The 17,376-nt window shown below is 44.5% G+C and overlaps 1 protein-coding gene across 1 annotated transcript; it reads left to right on the top strand.

Annotated features, from left to right (window-relative positions):
* Positions 1 to 8,662: 8,662 nt before the first annotated feature.
* LOC129393417 (uncharacterized) lies at positions 8,663 to 17,146 on the top strand. Its single transcript, XM_063608290.1, has 2 exons — positions 8,663 to 9,150; positions 16,173 to 17,146. The coding sequence occupies exons 1-2, from the start codon at positions 9,000 to 9,002 to the stop codon at positions 16,310 to 16,312; spliced, it is 291 nt and encodes a 96-aa protein (XP_063464360.1). The 5' UTR covers positions 8,663 to 8,999; the 3' UTR covers positions 16,313 to 17,146.
* Positions 17,147 to 17,376: the final 230 nt, after the last annotated feature.

Here is a 17,376-nt window from a genome sequence, read left to right as displayed (position 1 = left end):
AGTTCCAAAGTTGCTTCCACATTTTTGGGTATCTTTATAGCAGCACCCACTCCCAGTACCAATTTATTGTATTAGTCTGTTCTCATGCTACTATGAATTACCTGAGACTGGGTAATTTATAAAGAAAAGAGGTTTAAGTGACTCACAGTTCCACATGGCTGGGGAGGCCTTAGGAAACACAATCATGGCAGAAGACACCTCTTCACAGGGCAGCAGGAGAGAGAATAAGTGCCGAGTGAAGGAGAAAGCCCCTTATAAAACCATCAGACCTCTTGAGAACTCACTCACTATCACGAGATATGAGGGAAACCAGCCCATGATTCCATTATCTCCTCCTGGTCTCGCCCCTGACACATGGGGATTATTACAATTCAAGTTGAGATTTAGGTGGGGACACAGAGCCAAACCATATCACCAATCAAGCAAGAAGAGAGCTAAGTGAAATATTCAATGTGTTCAGAGAGAAAAACCACCAAACTAGAATTCTGTACCTTGTGCAATTATCCTTCAAAAGTAGACTTTTTCAGACAAAGAGAAATTGAGGGAATTTGTTGCCAATAGACGCGCCTTGAAAGAAGTGCTTTAAAAAGTTCTTTAGAGAGAAGGAAAATAATATAGGTCAAAAATTTGTATCTATATAAAGAAAGGGGCTGGGTGCAGTGGCTTATGCTTGTAATCCCAGCACTTTGAGAGGCCGAGGTGGGGGGATCACGAGGTCAGGAGTTCAAGAGCAGCCTGGCCAACATGGTAAAACTCCGTCTCTACTAAAAATACAAAAATTAGCTGGGTGTGGTGGCGTGCACCTGTAATCTCAGCTACTTGGGAGGCTGAGGCAGGAGAATCACTTGAACCCAGGAGGCAGCGTCTGCAGTGAGCCAAGACTGTGCCACTGTACTCCAGCCTGGGCGACAGAGTGAGACTCAGTCTCAAAAAAAAAAAAAAAAAAAGGAAGAGTACTGAAGCAGGAATAAGTGAAGGTAAATTTTATTTTTATTTATTTATTTATTTATTTTTAGATGGAGCCTCACTCTGTCACCCAGGCTGGAGTGCGATGGCACGATCTCGGCTCACTGCAACCTCTGCCTCCCAGGTTCAAGCAATTCTCCTACCTCAGCCTCCCGAGTAGCTGCGATTACAGGCATGCACCACCACACCTGGCTAATTTTGTATTTTCAGTTGATGTTATGCACACCAAAGTTTGAGAACCAGTGGCCTACAATTGATAAGGTCAAAATGCCAGATCCGGCTGGGCACAGTGGCTCATGCCTGTGATCCCATTACTTTGGGAGGCCGAGGCGGACAGATCACCTGAGGCCAGGAGTTTGAGACCAGCCTGACCAACCATCTCTACTAAAAATACAAAAATTAGCCAGGCATGGTGGTGCATGCCTGTAATCCCAGCTACTCAGGAGGCTGAGGCAGGAGAATCGCTTGAACCCAGGAGGCGGAGGTTGGAGTAAGGCAAGACTGAACCACTGAACTCCAGCAAGGGCGAAAGAGTGAGACTCCATCTTAAAAAAATAAATAAATAAAATAAAATAAAAAGAGACCAGCCTCAGGTGCTTCAGTCAAAACATTAAATTCTGGCCAGGCGCAGTGGCTCACACCTGTAATCCCAGCCCTTCGGGAGGCTGAGGCAGGTGGATCACCTGAGGTCAGGAGTTCAAGACCAGTCTGGCCAACACAGCAAAACGCTGTCTCTACTAAAAATACAAAAATTAGCCAGGTGTGGTGGCGGGCGCCTGTAATCCCAGCTACTCGGAAGGCTGAGGCAGGAGAATCGCTTGAACCCAGGAGGCAGAGGTTGCAGTGAGCCGAGATCGCACCATTGCACTCCAACCTGGACGACAATAGTGAAACTTTGTCTCAATAACAACAAAAACAAACAAACAAAAAAAAAACATTAAATTCTGAATCGCAGATGACTGCACCGATGTTATTGAATTTGGCCCCATCAAGTCTTATATTCCATCACCTTTCATCCAACACACTGAGAATTCACTCCCACCTGTTTCACTCCAGGCTGTGCTAATACAGATTAGCAAAACCTTCTACCTCTTTGGTGTATAAACCATACAAAAAAAACAAAAACAAAAAACCAGTCGGGTGCAGTGGCTCATGCCTGTAATCCCAGCACTTTGGGAGGCCAAGGTGGGTGGATCACTAGGTCAGGAGTTCAAGACTAGCCTGACCAACATGGTGAAACCCCGTCTCTGCTAAAAATACAAAAATTAGCCAGGCATGGTGGTGTATGCCTGGGCTACTCAGGAGGCTGAGGGAAGAGAATTGCTTGAACCCAGGAGGCAGAGGTTGCATTGAGCCGAAATCGTGCCACTGCACTCCAGCCTGGGCAACAGAGCGAGACTTCATCTCAAAATAAAAGGCCAGGCGCAGTGGCTCACGCCTGTAATCCCAGCACTTTGGGAGGCCGAGGTGGGTGGATCATGAGGTCAAGAGATTGAGACCATACTGCCCAACATGGTGAAACCCCATCTCTACTAAAAATACAAAAAATTAGCTGGACATGGTGGCAGGCGCCTGTAGTCCCAGCTACTCAGGAGGCTGAGGCAGGAGAATCACTTGAACCTGGGAGGCAGAGGTTTCAGTGAGCCGTGATTGTGCCACTGCACTCCAGCCTGGCAACAGAGCAAGACTTTTTTTTTTTTCCCCTCAAAAAAAAAAAAAAAAAGAAAGAATTAGCTGGGCATGGTGGTGCATGCCTGTAGTCCTAGCTACTCAGGAGGGTGAGGTGAGACGGTTACCTGAGCCTGGAAGTCATGACTGCAGTGAGCCATGATTGCACCACTGTACTCCAGCCTAGGTGACACAGCAAAAGCCTGCCTCAAAAAGTAATGCCAGATCTTCCCTGGTATAATGTTGTCAGGAAAGGATTCCTAAGACTTCAGAAAATGGGTTTGGTGGAATGGCTTCATTATACTCAACCTGCTGTTACCGGAAAGGGGTCCCAATCCAGACCCCAAGAGAAGGTCCTTGGATTTTGCACAAGAAAGAATTCAGGGCAAATCCATAAAGTGAAAGCAAGTTTATTAAGAAAGTAAAGGAGGGCCGGGCACGGTGGCTCACGCCTGTAATCCCAACACTTTGGGAGACCCAGGCGGGCGGATCACGAGGTCAGGAGATCGAGACCACGGTGAAACCCCGTCTCTACTAAAAATACAAAAACTTAGCCGGGCACGGTGGCAGGCGCCTGTAGTCCCAGCTACTCGAGACTGAGCAGGAGAATGGCATGAACTCGGGAGGCGGAGCTTGCAGTGAGCCGAGATCGTGCCACAGCACTCTAGCCTGGGCGACAGAGTGAGACTCCGTCTCAAAAAAAAAAAAAAAAAAAAAGAAAGTAAAGGAATAAATGAATGGCTACGCCATAGGCAGAGCAGCAGAGCAGCGGCAGGGGCTGCTCAGCTGTTTATACTTATTGTTACTTCTTGATTATATGCTAAACAAGGAGTACGTTATACATGAGTTTTCTGGGAAAGGGGTGGGCAATTCCCAAAACTGAGGACTTTTCCCCTTTTAGATCATACAAGGTAACTTCCTGATGTTGCCATGACGTTTGTAAACTGTCCAGGTGCTGGTGAGGGTGTCTTTTAGAATGTTAATGCATTATAATTAGCGTATAATTAGCAGTGAGGACGACCAGAGGTCATGTTCATCACCTTCTTGGTTTTGGTGGGTTTTGGCCAGCTTCTTATCTGAAACCTGTTTCTGATGGCGAAGCTCCTGGCCTTTCCCACTCAGCATCTCCATGATTCCTGCTGAAATTAGACAGCCCAGTTCCAACATCCCTGTTGTCATCTCCAACTGCTATCCTGGCTATCACCGATCTCTTGTAGGATGGTGGTGCTTCTTGTAAGAAGCTTCACCAGTGGCTTCTTAATGCCTCAGGGAAGGGTTTTTCTTTTCTTTTTTTTTTTTTTTAGCCCTCCAGGAAGTACAGGTGTCAGAGGCATTTGAACCAGAGTGACCCCATCTTGAATGGGTCTGTGTAAAAAGAGGCTGAAACCTACTGGGCTACATTCCCAGGAAGTTCAGGCATTCTAAATCACAGGATGAGATAGGAGGTCGGCACAAGATGCAGGTCACAAAGACCTTGCTGATAAAACAGGTTGCAGTAAAGAAGGATTACAGGCAGAAGCCACCATACCCAGCCCTTCTTTTTTCTTATACACATCTTGCAAATGTGTTTTTTGTTTGTTTCTTTGTTGCTGTTTTTGCTTTGAGACGGAATCTTGCTCTGTTGCCTAGGCTGGAGTGCAGTGGTGCGATCTCAGATCACTGTAACCTCTGCCTCCCATGTTCAAGTGATTCTCTTGCCTCAGCCTCCCGAGTAGCTGGTACTACAGGTGTGCACCACCACACCCGAACTTCCCAGGAATGCAGCCCAGTAGGTCTCAGCCTCATTTTACCCAGAATAAACAAGGTGATCGCAATGATCACAACAAGCACAGCGCCTCAGTGGTAAGTGTTTTGAACCACATGGATCTATGATCGAGGCAGTTGATCATGTTCTTGAACCAAACTATGGTCCACTCACCCACAGTAGCAGAGCCAAACTGTGGCATTGGGATAACAGTGAGAGAAAGTGAGGCATTTGTTGCAGGGCACCAAGCAAGGAGAATCCAGCAGCTCATGCTGAAGACCCAAACTCCTGGATGGCTTACAGGTAAGGGTTTTTCTTTGTTTGTATTTGAGACGGAGTCTTGCTCTTGTTGCCCAGGCTGGAATGCAGTGGCATGATCTCAGCTCCCTGCCACCTCCACCTCCCGGGTTCAAGTGATTCTCCTGCCTCAGCCTCCTGAGTAGCTGGGATTATAGGCATGTGCCACCACACCAGGCTAATTTTGTATGTTTAGTAGAGACTGGGTTTCTCCATGTTGGTCAGGCTGGTCTCAAACTCCCGACCTCAGGTGATCTGCCCACCTTGGCCTCCCAAACTGCTGGAATTACAGACCTAAACCATAGTGCACGGCCTAGGTAAGGGTTTTCTTTTTTTTTTCTTTCTTTTTTTTTTTTTTTTGAGACACAGACTCGCTCTGCTGCCCAGGCTGGAGTGCAGTGGCGTGATGTTGACTCACTGCATCCTCTGCCTCCCAGGTTCACACCATTCTCCTGCCTCAGCCTCCCAAGTAGCTGGGACTGCAGGCACCTGCCACCACACCCAGCTAATTTTTTGTACTTTTAGTAGAGACTGGGTTTCACCATGTTAGTCAGGATGGTCTTGATCTCCTGATCTCGTGATACACCAGCCTCGGCCTCCCAAAGTGCTGGGATTACAGGTGTGACCACCGCGCCTGGCCAGGTAAGGGTTTTCAAAGGCAGAGAGGCACAGGTTACAGGCAAAGCCATAAACCAATATATGATGGCTATACATTGGTGTTCATTGTGAGACCCCCATCTCTACAAAGAAAAATTTTTTTAATTAGTAGAGTATGGTGGCTTGTGCCTGTGGTCCCAGCTACTTGGGAGCCTGAGGTAGGAGGATCACTTGAGCCTAGAAGGTCAAGCTTGCAGTGAGCTGAGATTGTGCCACTGTACTCCAGCCTGGGCTACAGTGCAAGACTCTGTCTCAAAAATAAAAAAAAAAAGGAATGTTAGCCCTGGCATGTGGGAATGACCTCCTCCAGGCCCCTCAGGAAGAAATGTAGAACAAAGAACTGTGGTCAGAGTTCAGTCCTCAGTTTCCCCTTATGTGAGGCTTACAAGCTGGTGGGATCTGCTTGGTGGGTTTCTGTTTGGTCCGGGTTTCTGAAAAAACAACTCGGGGACATATGGTAAGATGTTATCTTTAGTTTCTATAGGGAACAAAACATCTCCTGACCCTAATTTGCTTAGCGATTATTTTAAGTTACTTTTACCAAAGAAAATGGTCCGGGCACAGTGGCTCATGCCTAAAATCCCAGCACGTTGGGAGGCCAAGGCAGGTGGATCACCTGAGGTTGAGAGTTCAAGACCAACCTGACAAACATGGAGAAACTCCATCTCTACTAAAAATACAAAATTAGTCGGATGTGGTGGTTCATGCCTGTAATCCCAGCTACTCGGGAGGCTGAGGCAGGAGAATCACCTGAACCAGGGAGGCAGAGGTTGTGAGCTTAGATAGCACCATTGCACTCCAGCCTGGGGAACAAGAGCAAAACTCCATCAAAAAACAAACAAACAAACAAAAAAAAAAAAAAGAAAATGACTGAGGCAATGTTCAATTTAGAGGTTTATTTTGCCAAGGTTGAGGATGTACATGGGAAAAAAAGACACAAGCCACAGTAAAATCTGTGGCCCATACTTTTTCCAGAGAAGACTTTGAGGGCTTCAATATTTAAAGGGGAAAAAGTGGCTGTCAGGCCTCTGAGCCCAAGCTAAGCCATCATATCCCCTGTGACCTGCACGTACACATCCAGACGGCCGGTTCCTGCCTTAACTGATGTCATTCCACCACAAAAGAAGTGAAAATGGCCTGTTCCTGCCTTAACTGATGACATTGCCTTGTGAAATTCCTTCTCCTGGCTCATCCTGGCTCAAAAGCTCCCCTACTGAGCACCTTGTGACCCCTACTCCTGCCTGCCAGAGAATAACCCCCCTTTGACTGTAATTTTCCTTTACCTACCCAAATCTTATAAAATGGCCCCACTCCTATCTGTCTTTGCTGACTCTTTTCGGACTCAGCCCACCTGCACCCAGGTGATTAGAAGCTTTATTGCTCACACAAAGCCTGTTTGGTGGTCTCTTTACATGGACGCACATGAAATTTGGTGCTGTGACTCGGATGGGGAGGGGGGACCTCCCTTGGGAGATCAATCCCCTGTCCTCCTGTTCTTTGCTCCATGAGAAAGATCCACCTATGATCTCAGGTCCTCAGACCGACCAGCCCAAGGAACGTCTCACCAATTTTAAATCAGGTAAGCGGCCTCTTCTTACTCTCTTCTCCAACCTCTCTCACTATCCCTGAACCACTTTCTCCTTTCCACTCTTCAATCTCTCCCTTCTCTTAATTTCAATTCCTTTCATTTTCTGGTAGAGACAAAGGAGACACGTTTTCTCCGTGGACCCAAAACTCCGGCGCCGGTCACGGACTAGGGAAGACAGCCTTCCCTTGGTGTTTAATCATTGTAGGGACACCTCTCTGATTATTCACCCACATTTCAGAGGTGTCAGACCATGCAGGGACACCTGCCTTGGTCCTTCACCCTTAGCGGCAAGTCCTGCTTTTCTGGGGAAGGGGAAAGTACCCCAACCCCTTCTCTCCGTGTCTCTACCCCTTCTCCACCTTTCTGGGGGGCAAGAAACCCCCAATCCCTTCTCCTTCACCCTTAGCAGCAAGTACCGCTTTTCTGGGGGAGGGGCAAGTACCCCAACCCCTTATATCTCTGCACCCTGATCCCCAATTTCCACACCCCAACCTCTTATATCTCTGCACCCTGATCCCTTATTTCCACGCCCCAACCTCTTATATCTCTGCACCCCAATCCCTTATTTCCATGCCCTGACCTCGTATCTCTGTGCCCTGACCCCTTTCCCACTTTTCTGGAGGGTCAGAACCCCCAAACCCCTTCCCTCCATGTCTCTACTCTCTCGTTTCTCTGGGCTTCACTATGGGCAACCTTCCACCCTCAATTCCTCCTTCTTCTCCCTTAGCCTGTATTCTTAAGAACTTAAAACCTCTTCAACTCTCACCTGACCTAAAATCTAAGCATCTTATTTTCTTCTGCAATGCTGCTTGACCCCAATACAAACTCGACAGCAGTTCCAAATAGCCAGAAAACGGCTCTTTCAATTTTTCCATCCTGCAAGATCTAAATACTTCTTGTCATAAAATAGGCAAATGGTCTGAGGTGCCTGACATCCAGGCATTCTTTTATACATCCGTCTCTCCATAGTCTCTGTTCCCAATGCAACTCATCCCAAGTCTTCCTTCTTTCCCTCCCGCCTGTCCCCTCAGTCCCAACCCCAAGCATCGCTGAGTCTTTCTAATCCTCCTTTTCTACAGACCCATCTAACCTCTCCCCTCCTCCCCAGGCTGCTCCTCCCCAGGCCGAGCTAGGTCCCAATTCTTCCTCAGCCTTGTGGGGAAAAGCAAGAGAGATCAGATTGTTACTGTGTCTGTATAGAAAGAAGTAGACATAGGAGACTCCATTTTGTTCTGTACTAAGAAAAATTCTTCTGCCTTAAGATGCTGTTAAGCTACAACCTTACCCCCAACCCCGTGCTCTCTGAAACATGTGTTGTGTCAAACTCAGGATTAAATGGATTAAGGGTTGCGCAAGATGTGCTTTGTTAAACAAATGCTTGAAGGCAGCAGGCTCTTTAAGAGTCATCACCACTCCCTAATCTCAAGTACCCAGGGACACAAACACTGCAGAAGGCCGCAGGGACCTCTGCCTAGGAAAGCCAGGTATTGTCCAAGGTTTCTCCCCATGTGACAGTCTGAAATATGGCCTCGTGGGAAGGGAAAGACCTGACCGTCCCCCAGCCCGACACCCGTAAAGGGTCTGTGCTGAGGAGGATTAGTAAAAGAGGAAGGCATGCCTCTTGCAGTTGAGACAAGAGGAAGGCATCTGTCTCCTTCCCGTCCCTGGGCAATGGAATGTCTCGGTATAAAACCCGATTGTACGTTCCATCTACTGAGATAGGGAAAAACGCCTTAGGGCTGGAGGTGGCACATGCGGGCAGCAATACTGCTTTGTAAAGCATTGAGATGCTTATGTATATGCATATCTAAAAGCACAGCACTTAATCCTTTACCTCGTCTATGATGCAAAGACCTTTGTTCACGTGTTTGTCTGCTGACCCTCTCCCCACTATTGTCTTGTGACCCTGACACATCCCCCTCTCGGAGAAACACCCACGAATGATCAATAAATACTAAGGGAACTCGGAGGCTGGCGGGATCCTCCATATGCTGAACGCTGGTTCCCCGGGTCCCCTTCTTTCTTTCTCTATACTTTGTCTCTGTGTCTTTTTCTTTTCCAAGTCTCTCATTCCACCTTATGAGAAACACCCACAGGTGTGGAGGGGCAACCCACCCCTTCATCTGGTGCCCAACGTGGAGGCTTTTCTCCAGGGTGAAGGTACACTCGAGCGTGGTCATTGAGGACACGTCGACGAGAGATCCCGAGTACGTCTACAGTCAGCCTTACGGTAAGCTTGTGCGCTTGGAAGAAGCTAGGGTGATAATGGGGCAAAATAAAAGTAAAACTAAAAGTAAATATGCCTCTTATCTCAGCTTTATTAAAATTCTTTTAAAAAGAGGGGGAGTTAAAGTATCTACAAAAAATCTAATCAAGCTATTTCAAACAATAGAACAATTTTACCCATGGTTTCCAGAACAAGGAACTTTAGATCTAAAAGACTGGAAAAGAATTGGTAAGGAACTAAAACAAGCAGGTAGGAAAGGTAATATCATTCCACTTACAGTATGGAATGATTGGGCCATTATTAAAGCAGCTTTAGAACCATTTCAAACAGAAGAAGATAGCGTTTCAGTTTCTGATGCCCCTGGAAGCTGTTTAATAGATTGTAATGAAAAGACAAGGAAAAAATCCCAGAAAGAAACGGAAGGTTTACATTGCGAATATGTAGCAGAGCCAGTAATGGCAATGCAAAATGTTGACTATAATCAATTACAGGAGGTGATATATCCTGAAACGTTAAAATTAGAAGGAAAAGGTCCCGAATTAGTGGGGCCATCAGAGTCTAAACCACGAGGGCCAAGTCCTCTTCCAGCAGGTCAGGTGCTCGTAACATTACAACCTCAAACGCAGGTTAGAGAAAATAAGAGCCAACCACCAGTAGCTTATCAATACTGGCCGCTGGCTGAACTTCAGTATCAGCCACCCCCAGAAAGTCAGTATGGATATCCAGGAATGCCCCCAGCACCACAGGGCAGGGCGCCATACCCTCAGCCGCCCACTAGGAGACTTAATCCTACGGCACCACCTAGTAGACAGGGTAGTGAATTACATGAAATTATTGAGAAGAAAGGAAGGAGATACTGAGGCATGGCAATTCCCAGTAACGTTAGAACTGATGCCACCTGGAGAAGAAGCCCAAGAGGGAGAGCCTCTCACAGTTGAGGCCAGATACAAGTCTTTTTTGATAAAAATGCTAAAAGATATGAAAGAGGGAGTAAAACAGTATGGACCCAACTCCCCTTATATGAGGACATTATTAGATCCCATTGCTCATGGACATAGACTCATTCCTTATGATTGGGAGATTCTGGCAAAATCATCTCTCTCACCCTCTCAATTTTTACAATTTAAGACTTGGTGGATTGATGGGGTACAAGAACAGGTCCGAAGAAATAGGGCTGCCAATCCTCCAGTTAACATAGATGCAGATCAACTATTAGGAACAGGTCAAAATTGGAGCACTATTAGTCAACAAGCATTCATGCAAAATGAGGCCATTGAGCAAGTTAGAGCTATCTGCCTTAGATCCTGGGAAAAAATCCAAGACCCAGGAAGCGCCTGCCCCTCATTTAATACAGTAAGACAAGGTTCGAAAGAGCCCTACCCTGATTTTGTGGCAAGGCTCCAAGATGTTGCTCAAAAGTCAGTTGCCGATGAAAAAGCCCGTAAGGTCATAGTGGAGTTGATGGCATATGAAAACGCCAATCCTGAGTGTCAATCAGCTATTAAGCCATTAAAAGGAAAGGTTCCCATAGGATCAGATGTAATCTCAGAGTATGTAAAAGCCTGTGATGGAATTGGAGGAGCTATGCATAAAGCTATGCTTATGGCTCAAGCAATAACAGGAGTTGTTTTAGGAGGACAAGTTAGAACATTTGGAGGAAAATGTAATTGTGGTCAAATTGGTCATTTAAAAAATAATTGGCCAGTCTTAAATAAACAGAATATAACTATTCAAGCAACTACAACAGGTAGAGAGCCACCTGACTTATGTCCAAGATGTAAAAAAGGAAAACATTGGGCTAGTCAATGTCATTCTAAATTTGATAAAAACAGGCAACCATTGTCAGGAAACAAACAGAGGGGCCAGCCTCAGGCCCCACAACAAACTGGGGCATTCCCAATTCAGCTATTTGTTCCTCAGGGTTTTCAGGGACAACAACCCCCACTGTCCCAAGTGTTTCAGGGAATAAGCCAGTTACCACAATACAACAATTGTCCCCCGCCACAAGCGGCAGTGCAGCAGTAGATTTATGTACTATACAAGCAGTCTCTCTGCTTCCAGGGGAGCCCCCACAAAAAATCCCCACAGGGGTATATGGCCCACTGCCTGGGGACTGTAGGACTAATCTTGGGAAGATCAAGTCTAAATCTAAAAGGAGTTCAAATCCATACTGGTGTGGTTGATTCAGACTATAAAGGTGAAATTCAATTGGTTATTAGCTCTTCAATTTCTTGGAGTGCCAGTCCAGGAAACAGGATTGCTCGATTATTACTCCTGCCATATATTAAGGTTGGAAATAGTGAAATAAAAAGAACAGGAGGGCTTGGAAGCACTGATCCGATAGGAAAGGCTGCATATTGGGCAAGTCAGGTCTCAGAGAACAGACCTGTGTGTAAGCCCATTATTCAAGGAAAACAGTTTGAAGGGTTGGTAGACATGGGAGCAGATGTCTCTATCATTGCTTTAAATCAGTGGCCAAAAAATTGGCCTAAACAAAAGGCTGTTACAGGACTTGTTGGCGTAGGCACAGCCTCAGAAGTGTATCAAAGTACTGAGATTTTACATTGCTTAGGGCCAGATAATCAAGAAAGTACTGTTCAGCCAATGATTACTTCAATTCCTCTTAATCTGTGGGGTCGAGATTTATTACAACAATGGGGTGCGGAAATCACCATGCCCACTCCATTATATAGCCCCAGGAGTCAAAAAATCATGACCAAGATGGGATATATACCAGGAAAGGGACTAGGAAAAAATGAAGATGGCATTAAAGTTCCAGTTGAGGCTAAAATAAATCAAGAAAGAGAAGGAATAGGGTATCCTTTTTAGGGGCGGCCACTGTAGAGCCTCCTAAACCCATACCATTAACTTGGAAAACAGAAAAACTGGTGTGGGTAAATCAGTGGCCGCTACCAAAACAAAATCTGGAGGCGTTACATTTATTAGCAAATGAACAGTTAGAAAAGGGACATATTGAGCCTTCATTCTCGTCTTGGAATTCTCCTGTGTTTGTAATTCAGAAGAAATCCGGCAAATGGCATATGTTAACTGACTTGAGGGCCATAAACGCTGTAATTCAACCCATGGGGCCTCTCCAACCCGGGTTGCCCTCTCCGGCCATGATCCCAAAAGATTGGCCTTTAATTATAATTGATCTAAAGGATTGTTTTTTTTACCATCCCTCTGGCAGAGCAGGATTGTGAAAAATTTGCCTTTAGTATACCAGCCATAAATAATAAAGAACCAGCCACCAGGTTTCAGTGGAAAGTGTTACCTCAGGGAATGCTTGATAGTCCAACTATTTGTCAGACTTTTGTAGGTTGAGCTCTTCAACCAGTTAGAGACAAGTTTTCAGACGGCTATATTATTCATTATTTTGATGATATTTTATGTGCTGCAGAAATGAGAGATAAATTAATTGACTGTTATACATTTCTGCAAGCAGAGGTTTCCAACGCAGGACTGGCAATAGCATCTGATAAGATCCAAACCTCTACTCCTTTTCATTATTTAGGGATGCAGATAGAAAATAGAAAAATTAAGCCACAAAAAATAGAAATAAGAAAGACACATTAAAAACACTAAATGATTTTCAAAAATTGCTGGGAGATATTAATTGGATTCGGCCAACTCTAGGCATTCCTACTTATGCCATGTCAAATTTGTTCTCAATCTTAAGAGGAGACTCAGATTTAAATAGTAAAAGAATGTTAACCCCAGAGGCAACAAAAGAAATTAAATTAGTGAAAGAAAAAATTCAGTCAGTGCAAATAAATAGAACAGATCCCTTAGCCCCACTCCAACTTTTGATTTTTGCCACTGCACATTCTCCAACAGGCATCATTGTTCAAAATACTGATCTTGTGGAGTGGTCATTCCTTCCTCACAGTACAGTTAAGACTTTTACATTGTACTTAGATCAAATAGCTACATTAATTGGTCAGACAAGATTATGAATAATAAAATTATGTGGAAATGACCCAGACAAAATAGTTGTCCCTTTAACAAAGGAACAAGTTAGACAAGCCTTTATCAATTCTGGTGCATGGCAGACTGGTCTTGCTAATTTTGTGGGAATTATTGATAATCATTACCCAAAAACAAAAATCTTCCAGTTCTCAAAATTGACTACTTGGATTCTACCTAAAATTACCAGATGTGAACCTTTAGAAAATGCTCTAACAGTATTTACTGATGGTTCCAGCAATGGAAAAGCGGCTTACACAGGGCCAAAAGAACGAGTAATCAAAACTCCATATCAATTGGCTCAAAGAGCAGAGTTGGTTGCAGTCATTACAGTGTTACAAGATTTTGACCAACCTATCAATATTATATCAGATTCTGCATATGTAGTACAGGCTATAAGGGATGTTGAGACAGCTCTAATTAAATATAGCATGGATGATCAGTTAAGCCAGCTATTCAATTTATTACAACAAACTGTAAGAAAAAGAAATTTCCCATTTTATATTACTCATATTTGAGCACACACTAATTTACCAGGGCCTTTGACTAAAGCAAATGAACAAGCTGACTTACTGGTATCATCTGCATTCATAAACGCACAAGAACTTCATGCTTTGACTCATGTAAATGCAGCAGGATTAAAAAACAAATTTGATGTCACATGGAAACAGGCAAAAGATATTGTACAACATTGCACCCAGTGTCAAGTCTTACACCTGCCCACTCAAGAGGCAGGAGTTAATCCCAGAGGTCTGTGTCCTAATGCATTGTGGCAAATGGATGTCAGGCATGTACCTTCATTTGGAAGATTATCATATGTTCATGTAACAGTTGATACTTATTCACATTTCATATGGGCAACTTGCCAAACAGGAGAAAGTACTTCCCATGTTAAAAAACATTTATTGTCTTGTTTTGCTGTAATGGGAGTTCCAGAAAAAATCAAAACTGACAATGGACCAGGATATTGTAGTAAAGCTTTCCAAAAATTCCTAAGTCAGTGGAAAATTTCACATACAACAGGAATTCCTTATAATTCCCAAGGACAGGCCATAGTTGAAAGAACTAATAGAACACTCAAAACTCAATTAGTTAAACAAAAAGAAGGGGGAGACAGTAAGGAGTGTACCACTCCTCAGATGCAACTTAATCTAGCACTCTATACTTTAAATTTTTTAAACATTTATAGAAATCAGACTACTACTTCTGCAGAACAACATCTTACTGGTAAAAAGAACAGCCCACATGAAGGAAAACTAATTTGGTGGAAAGATAATAAAAATAAGACATGGGAAATAGGGAAGGCGATAACGTGGGGGAGAGGTTTGCTTGTGTTTCACCAGGAGAAAATCAGCTTCCTGTTTGGATACTCACTAGACATTTGAAGTTCTACAATGAACCCATCGGAGATGCAAAGAAAAGGGCCTCCACAGAGATGGTAACACCAGTCACATGGATGGATAATCCTATAGAAGTATATGTTAATGATAGTGTATGGGTACCTGGCCCCACAGATGATCGCTGCCCTGCCAAACCTGAGGAAGAAGGGATGATGATAAATATTTCCATTGGGTATCGTTATCCTATTTGCCTAGGGAGAGCACCAGGATGTTTAATACCGGCAGTCCAAAATTGGTTGGTAGAAGTACCTACTGTCAGTCCTAACGGTAGATTCACTTATCACATGGTAAGCAGGATGTCACTCAGGCCACGAGTAAATTATTTACAGGACTTTTCTTATCAAAGATCATTAAAATTTAGACCTAAAGGGAAACCTTGCCCCAAGGAAATTCCCAAAGAATCAAAAAATACAGAAGTTTTAGTTTGGGAAGAATGTGTGGCCAATAGTGCGGTGATATTACAAAACAATGAATTCGGAACTATTATAGATTGGGCACCTCGAGGTCAATTCTACCACAATTGCTCAGGACAAACTCAGTTGTGTCCAAGTGCACAAGTGAGTCCAGCTGTTGATAGCGACTTAACAGAAAGTCTAGACAAACATAAGCATAAAAAATTACAGTCTTTCTACCCTTGGGAATGGGGAGAAAAAGGAATCTCTACCCCAAGACCAAAAATAATAAGTCCTGTTTCTGGTCCTGAACATCCAGAATTATGGAGGCTTACTGTGGCCTCACACCACATTAGAATTTGGTCTGGAAATCAAACTTTAGAAACAAGAGATCGTAAGCCATTTTATACTATCGACCTAAATTCCAGTCTAACGGTTCCTTTACAAAGTTGCGTAAAGCCCCCTTATATGCTAGTTGTAGGAAATATAGTTATTAAACCAGACTCCCAAACTATAACCTGTGAGAACTGCAGATTGTTTACTTGCATTGATTCAACTTTTAATTGGCAACACCGTATTCTGCTGGTGAGAGCAAGAGAGGGCGTGTGGATCCCTGTGTCCATGGACCGACCGTGGGAGGCCTCGCCATCCATCCATATTTTGACTGAAGTATTAAAAGGCATTTTAAATAGATCCAAAAGATTCATTTTTACTTTAATTGCAGTGATTATGGGATTAATTGCAGTCACAGCTACGGCTGCTGTGGCAGGAGTTGCATTGCACTCTTCTGTTCAGTCGGTAAACTTTGTTAATGATTGGCAAAAGAATTCTACAAGATTGTGGAATTCACAGTCTAGTATTGATCAAAAATTGGCAAATCAAATTAATGATCTTAGACAAACTGTCATTTGGATGGGAGACAGGCTCATGAGCTTAGAACATCGTTTCCAGTTACAGTGTGACTGCAATACGTCAGATTTTTGTATTACACCCCAAATTTATGATGAGTCTGAGCATCACTGGGACATGGTTAGACACCATCTACAGGGAAGAGAAGATAATCTCACTTTAGACATTTCCAAATTAAAAGAACAAATTTTTGAAGCATCAAAAGCCCATTTAAATTTGGTGCCAGGAACTGAGGCAATTGCAGGAGTTGCTGATGGCCTCGCAAATCTTAACCCTGTCACTTGGGTTAAGACCATCGGAAGTACTACGATTATAAATCTCATATTAATCCTTGTGTGCCTGTTTTGTCTGTTGTTAGTCTGCAGGTGTACCCAACAGCTCCGAAGAGACAGCGACCATCGAGAACCGGCCATGATGACGATGGCGGATTTGTCAAAAAAAAAAGGGGGAGATGTGGGGAAAAGCAACAGGGATCAGATTGTTACTGTGTCTGTATAGAAAGAAGTAGACATAGGAGACTCCATTTTGTTCTGTACTAAGAAAAATTCTTCTGCCTTGAGATGCTGTTAATCTATGACCTTATCCCCAACCCCGTGCTCTCTGAAACATGTGCTGTGTCAAACTCAGGATTAAATGGATTAAGGGTTGTGCAAGATGTGCTTTGTTAAACACATGCTTGAAGGCAGCAGGCTCTTTAAGAGTCATCACCACTCCCTAATCTCAAGTACCCAGGGACACAAACACTGCGGAAGGCCGCAGGGACCTCTGCCTAGGAAAGCCAGGTATTGTCCAAGGTTTCTCCCCATGTGACAGTCTGAAATATGGCCTCGTGGGAAGGGAAAGACCTGACCGTCCCCCAGCCCGACACCCGTAAAGGGTCTGTGCTGAGGAGGATTAGTATAAGAGGAAGGCATGCCTCTTGCAGTTGAGACAAGAGGAAGGCATCTGTCTCCTGCCCGTCCCTGGGCAATGGAATGTCTCGGTGTAAAACCCGATTGTACGTTCCATCTACTGAGATAGGGAAAAACCGCCTTAGGGCTGGAGGTGGCACATGCGGGCAGCAATACTGCTTTGTAAGGCATTGAGATGTTTATGTGTATGCATATCTAAAAGCACAGCACTTAATCCTTTACATTGTCTATGATGCAAAGACCTTTGTTCACGTGTTTGTCTGCTGACCCTCTCCCCACTATTGTCTTGTGACCCTGACACATCCCCCTCTCGGAGAAACACCCACGAATGATCAATAAATACTAAGGGAACTCGGAGGCTGGCGGGATCCTCCATATGCTGAACGCTGGTTCCCCGGGTCCCCTTCTTTCTTTCTCTATACTTTGTCTCTGTGTCTTTTTCTTTTTCTTGTCTTTTTTCCAAGTCTCTCGTTCCACCTTACGAGAAACACCCACAGGTGTGGAGGGGCAACCCACCCCTTCAAGCCTCTGCTCCTCCACCCTATAATTCTTTTATCACCTCCCCTCCTCACACCTGTCCGGCTTACAGTTTCGTTCTGTGACTAGCCCTCCCCCACCTGCCCAGCAATTTACTCTTAAAAAGGTGGCTGG

The sequence above is a fragment of the Pan paniscus genome, chromosome 9 (assembly GCF_029289425.2).
Source record: "Pan paniscus chromosome 9, NHGRI_mPanPan1-v2.0_pri, whole genome shotgun sequence".
Lineage (NCBI taxonomy): Eukaryota > Metazoa > Chordata > Mammalia > Primates > Hominidae > Pan > Pan paniscus.
Note: the sequence above shows the minus strand (reverse complement) of the source record. Positions and strands in the feature narration are given on the sequence as shown.

Bases quoted from the DNA above. Each gene is read 5' to 3' on its own strand.
- LOC129393417 (XM_063608290.1), top strand. From the start codon at position 9,000: ATGAGAAACACCCACAGGTGTGGAGGGGCAACCCACCCCTTCATCTGG. The intron at 9,151-16,172 runs GTAAGCTTGTGC...GTCTGTTGTTAG, and splicing joins CGTCTACAGTCAGCCTTACG to TCTGCAGGTGTACCCAACAG.